This window comes from Emys orbicularis, chromosome 2 (genome assembly GCF_028017835.1).
Source record: "Emys orbicularis isolate rEmyOrb1 chromosome 2, rEmyOrb1.hap1, whole genome shotgun sequence".
Classification (NCBI taxonomy): domain Eukaryota; kingdom Metazoa; phylum Chordata; order Testudines; family Emydidae; genus Emys; species Emys orbicularis.
Window position 1 is genome coordinate 43,649,730 of NC_088684.1, and position 6,000 is coordinate 43,655,729.

At 53.8% G+C, this 6,000-nt stretch overlaps 1 protein-coding gene across 3 annotated transcripts in view; it reads right to left on the reverse strand.

Moving 5' to 3' along the window:
- ESRP1 (epithelial splicing regulatory protein 1) overlaps nt 1-1,452 on the reverse strand; it is a 58,200-nt gene extending 56,748 nt beyond the window's left edge. For 2 of the 3 annotated variants that reach the window (XM_065398950.1, XM_065398949.1), the window contains exons 1-2: nt 1,303-1,434; nt 766-894 (exon numbers count right to left, since the gene is read on the reverse strand). In XM_065398950.1, coding sequence (XP_065255022.1) covers nt 766-894; nt 1,303-1,434 — 261 coding nt within the window. Of the gene's footprint in view, nt 1-765; nt 895-1,302 lie in introns of all 3 variants that reach the window. The other variant, XM_065398951.1, reaches the window with a different exon arrangement.
- Nucleotides 1,453-6,000: the final 4,548 nt, after the last annotated feature.

A 6,000-nucleotide genomic window follows, 5' to 3' on the forward strand; every position in this document is an offset into this window, starting at 1 on the left:
TTGGGAGCAACGCACAGGGCCTGCCCCGGCCAGGCTCCCTCAGGACCCACTTGTCTGGAGGGGCCCAGTCAAGCCCCCCACACTGGGTAAGACCAGCCACGCTTCTGCACAGGTCCCATGCAGTTCGGCTCTGGGGAGGCAGGCGGGGCCCCGCAGATAGCAGGCATCAGAGACTGTCCAGAGCTGGAACTACACTGGGGTCCAGCCACGGCAAGGGGCAGAGAGGAGCCAAACAAAACCACCACTCACTGCATGCCATGACTGCCTTACACACACTCCCTGACTGCTGGGAAGGATGGACAGCTCCTGGAAGGAGCCCCAGCCAGCTCTGCTGGCCTCACAATGGGGGAGCCCTGTGGGGAGACCACTGGAGCCCATGAATGAAGAGGTCCGGAGCAGCGAAAATGAGGGGCCCACAGGGGGGACAGAGGCCATGGGGGTGGGGGCCGCTGGAGCCCATGAAGCAGGGGTGGAGCCCATGTGGGGCCGGGGCTAGAGCCAGGGCAGTGCGCTCCTGACCCATAGCTTAAAGCAGGGGCTGAAACTGGGGGCCGTGCACCCCCCTCCCCCCGTGTGTCTTGATATTTACTCTTGCCATCTGGTCACCCTATCCCACCCCCTCTCCCAGTGAGTTTGTCTGTCCTGGGGGAGCGGGGACCCCGCGGGCTATTCGCACACCCTCTGCAGTCGGAAGCGTGTCTCTGGGAGGCTCGACTCCCTGGAGAGGGGTTTGAGAAGCCCCATTGAAAGCAGAAGGGGGTTCACCTGTTGCAGGGCTTGTTCCAGCTGCGGGGCTCGCGCCAGGCTCTCCACCTCCAGCTTGGTTGTTTCTTTGCATTCCTCGGTCAGGTCCAAGTGCTCCGGTCTGACCAGCACTTCATGCAGGCTCCCCGCCTCCGGAGGGAGAAAGAGGTCAGCGCCCTCTGCTCCCAGGGAGAACCCCCCTGCAGGATTTGTGGGAAGCAGGGCTTTGCACCCCCACCCCCCCCAGCGCCCCCTGGCGTGTAGGGCGGCTGCCCCGCGGGCTGGAGGCCCGGGGGAAAAGCCTATGTGGGCGGGCGCGCCATGGGGCTCGGTGGAGGTTGTTTGTTTGAACACAACCCGTCACGGTGGGGTGGGCTGCCGCCTAACTCCGTCTGCGCTCCTAGCCCAGGCGGCGCCTTCTCAACGCGGACAGACACCAGCCCTAACTTGGCAGCTGGTTAAATCCCCCGCAGGGAGCCCCCAGCGGAACGCGCACGGGCAATCCCTGCCAGCAGCCTCCCCTTCCCTCCCCTCTTTGGGGGCTACTCAGAGAAATACCTTCTTGCGGGCCAGATCCACCACTTTCCACAGCAGCTGGACCAGCTCTTTCTCATCGGATCCCAGTTTAGCCCCCTGAGCACCAGCAGTCGTCCCGAACAAGATCACCAGATAGTCAAGAGACGCAGTCATGATGATCGCCGGGGGAGAGCAAGAAACTAGATTCCTGCCCCAATTTTACCGAGAAGACCCTGCCACACACACACCACCCCTGGAGTGTAAAGGAAGAAACCCGCCGCCCCGCGCACACCTGCAGCCACTTAGCTCTCCCCCACCCACCACCACTCCCCGGAGACCTGCTCAGGAGGGGAGGCGTGTGCAGCGTCCCCGTTTTGTAGCTGACTGCTTGGGAACCTATTCAAAGACAAACCAGGGCAGCGCCCCTAGGAGGCACGCAATGGCTGCGAGCGTCTCTGTTTTGGGATGTGGCTCTACCTGCTCACCCTCCCTCCCCACGTGGTGCAGGTAAGAGACACCTGACTGAGCCTGCCCATTGGCTCCTTCAAACAAGGACGTGGCAGCAGAAGGGGAGGAGGCAACGGCCACGGGTAGGCAGCAGCAGCAGGAGGTGATGGCAGGGGTAGCAATTAGCAGAGTGGGAGGAAGCAACAGCAAAAGGGTGAAAGGGCAGGAGCAGAAAGAGGGGGAGCAGTCAGGGGCGAAGGGGGGGTAAAGGAGGCGGGAATACCAAATTGGGGTTGAGGGGGCAGCAGCAGGAAGAATGAAAACCAGAGGGGTCCCAGGAGAAGGAGGAGGCGATAGAAGGGGTAGCAAAAACTGGGGGATGCGAGGGTGAGAGGCAATAGGAGACGGGAGCCAATAGCATGGGGAAGGGGCAGCCGCAACCCGAAGGTAATGGGGCAGGAGGAGAACGCACTTCCTAGCGAATGACAAAGTTGCCGCTATGAGATCAACACGTCTTCTAGTGCCCAAAGGAAGGACCTCAGCTGAGACCTGGCTGCGTCCAGCCCTTCGCTCGCTCTGCAGGGTTATTGCAACCGCCCTTTCCCCTCCCTGTGGGTGATGTGTAAAAAAAAGAAAAAGAAACATGAACAGCTATAACACCGCTTGGTGATCACTAGAGTCCCAGTGCCGCTCTCCCCTGAGGCTCTGTGAGAGGAGAAAGGAGTTTGTCCTGCGGGGGGAAAAGGGACATCGCGCGCGCACACGCACACACACACACACACCGCAGGGAGAAGAAACTCCAGCGCGCGCCAAATCCACGCTACAGGGAAACCGGCTCTGCTGAAGCTTTGAAGTTCAAAGTTGGAAGGACTCAAGGAGGGGAGCTAGATGAGGAGTAGGGTCAGAGAAGGGAAGGTGGATTGTGGGGGCGGGGAGCCAGGCTCCTGGGGAGAGGAAGGAGATGATGAAGAGCCGGCAGGTGAGGTGAGTATAAGGAATGCCGATCACGTGGAGCAGAGGGGCGCCCCAGAGCGATAAGAGTGTGGGGCTGGGAGCGGAAGGGAGGCGAATGGGTGGGGAGCACTCATCGGGCGTTGCTGGAACTTGTTCTGTGCAGACGCAGCAGCACGGCGTGCCTCCCACGTTAGGAAGGGGGTGATGGGCAGTTTTCCGCTGACTACCTTTTCAGGATCAGAGGAGGGAGCCTAGCAACAATTCAAGGCATTGAGCCCAGGACCCCTTCATTCACTCTCTCAGCACCTCCCTGTCCCTTTAACCGCGTTTTATTCAAGGGTAAGAAGATGGCAACAATACTGCTGAGAGGCATCCATCAAATCAGCAATGCAGCCACCCTGGCAGCATTGCTGCGTGTGGTTCAGGCAGAGACCCGCATCGCTGCGCTGTGGCTTCAGCGGGCACGTCTGGCGTCTGTGCAGGGTTGCCAACTTTCTAATTGCATAAAACCGAACACCCCGCCGGGTGAGGGGGAGGGCTCCAGGTTGGGACAGGGGGTTGGGGTGTGTGTGGAGGGGTGAGGACTCCGGCTGGGGGTGCAGGCTCTGGGGTGGGGCTGGGGTTTAGGGGTTCAGAGTGTGGAAGGAGCTGGGGATGAGGGGTTTGGGGTGAAGGAAGGGGCTCTGGGCTGGGCAGGGGGTGCGGAGTGTGGGAGGGGGTGTGGGCTCTGGGGTAGGGCCAGGGATGAGGGCTTTAGGGTGCAGGGGGAGGTTGAGACAGGGGTGTTGGGGATGTGTAGGCTCTGGGAGGGAGTTTGGGTGCAGGAGGGGACTCCGGGTTGGGACAGGGGGTTCGGATGTGGGATCCCGGCGGCGCTTTCCATAGACGCCAGGTCCCTGGAGCCCTAGACGCATGGGTGGCCAGGGAGAGTCCGTGCACTACCCTTGCACCCGCAGGTGGTGCCCCTGCAGCTCCCATTGGTCGGACACCTGGCAACTCTAACTGCTGCCCCCACAAACACCACCTACATTTCATAAAGTGGTTCCAGACCATCAATCAAATCCCTACGGGAGACCCAGCTGCCTTCCCCCATTCCCCCCCTCCCCAAGGGAGCACGGGGCTGCTGCTAAGGAGAATGGGAAGAGTGAGTGCCGTACAGTGTAGTTGACCCCCGACCCCAGACAGACACATGTGCTGCGCACACTGAAGAGACACGACTACTGTGAAAGGCCATTTATGTGAAAACTCACTTCCAAATTTTTCATAATTAGACATAGCAGATACTTATTTGTACTTCTAGGGCAACGTTCATCCAAGGATCTGAAAGGTCTTTACAATTATTCATTAATTAAATCTTCCTTCCCCATACATACACACCTTTTTTAAAGAGATCTGCAGAACATTTTAATCAGCACTGAAATGCAGCCATGGTTTTTTGTTTTTTTTCCAAATTGCAGTTGTTACACAAGAGTTTGGGACAGGAAGTGAAAAATATCCAAATGGAACTAATGGCTGTAGGCAGCTAGTGCCTTTCATACAAGTATCTCTATCATCACTCAGGTGGTATTATACCCATTTAAAAAATATGTAACCCGAGATACCAAGAGATAAGGTTGGAAATTTTCACACAGCAGTTCCAATGGGGCTAAGTCTCAAGCTCTCTGCATATTTGCTCCTTTATTTTCAGGTGCTCAGGTATCAAAAGGGGACAGGGCATGGGCAGAGAATGGTTTGTCTGAGGAGCCATGTCCTCAAGTTTGATTCTCATTGTACTAATAAGGCACTAGACTTCAAGTTCCCCTTCCTGGGTAGCCTGATCCAAAACCTTCTGAAGTCAATGGGGGCCTTTCCACTGACTTCAAGAGCTTTGGAGCAGACTCTTAGGCCTGGTCTACACCTAAAACATAGGTTGACCTAACTACGTTGTTCAGTGGTGTGAAAAATTCAAACCCAAGAGAGATGTGGGTAAGCTGACCTAGGCCCCATTAAAACAAAGCTAGGTGGATGGAAGAATTCAACCTAGCTAAAAAGCCTCTAGAGAGGGTGGATTTACTCGAGTGATGGATAACCCCCTTTCATCACTGTAACAATTGTCTACACAGCTGTGCCACTGCAGCGCTTGTAGTATAGACATCCACAAAGGGACATAGGCATTGCAATGCCTAACTTTTCAGTGCCTAGAAAATAATTGAAACAACAATGGGATCTGCAAACCCCACACCTAGGCTCCCTATACAATACATGGGGAGAGACAGACACCTAAGAATGGGACCAACAAAAGCTGGCATGCTGGGCAGGAAGCCAGCTAAGCTTGCCAGTGGGAGATGCAGACCAGAGGGATGTGTCTTAAATCCCGCCCCTCAAGAGTTAGGAACATAAATCTGGGCTGTAGAGGGAGGCGCATATCTCTGCTTTTGATCCACAGCCAGAAGCCTCTCTCCTGGAGTCAGGAGGCTTAGGTGCCCAAGTTATTTCTTGCAAGAAATGCTGGATGAGGAGGAGATGGTGGTGGTGTCTCCCTCTCTTAATACTTTTAGCCCACTGATTAGAACACTCATCCCAGATGTGGGAAACCTGATCCAATTCCGTGCTCTCTGCCTGAAGGGGGAAAAAGGTTTTAAACAGCAGTTTCTCACCTCTCAATATAGTGCCCTAACCACTGGGCTATATAGTCATTCTCACCTCATGATTAAAAACAGCAATATTGGGTCAGACCAGTGGTCCATCTGCCCATTTCCTGTCTTTTGACAGTAGCCAATACCACAGGCTTCAGAGGGAATGAACAAAACAGGAAAATTGAGTGATTCATCCATTCGCTGTAGTCCAGTCCCAGCATCTGGCAGTCAGGCTTAGCCATTTTGGCTAACAGCCATTGATAGACCTATTCTCCATGAACTTACCTAATTCTTTTATGAAGCTAGTTATACTTCTGGTGCTCAGAACACCCCCTTGTTATGAGTGGACTTGCAAGCTCTAAAATTTTACATTCTATTTTTGCTGTTTTTTGTACATAATTCTATATTTGTAAGTCCAACTTTCATGATGAAGATATTGCACTACAGTACTTGTATTAGGTGAACTGAAAAATAGTATTTCTTTTGTCTTTTTACAATGTGAACACTTGTAATAAAAAATATAAAGTGTACATTTTGTATTGTGTTGTAATTAAAATCAATATATTTGAAAATGTAGAAAACGTCCAAAATATTTAAATAAATGATATTCTATTATTGTTTAACAGCGCAATTAATCGCATGATTAATCATAATTAATTTTTTAATCGCTTGACAGCCCTACTTTTTTGAGATGGGGTGACTAGAATACTCTCAATATTGAAGG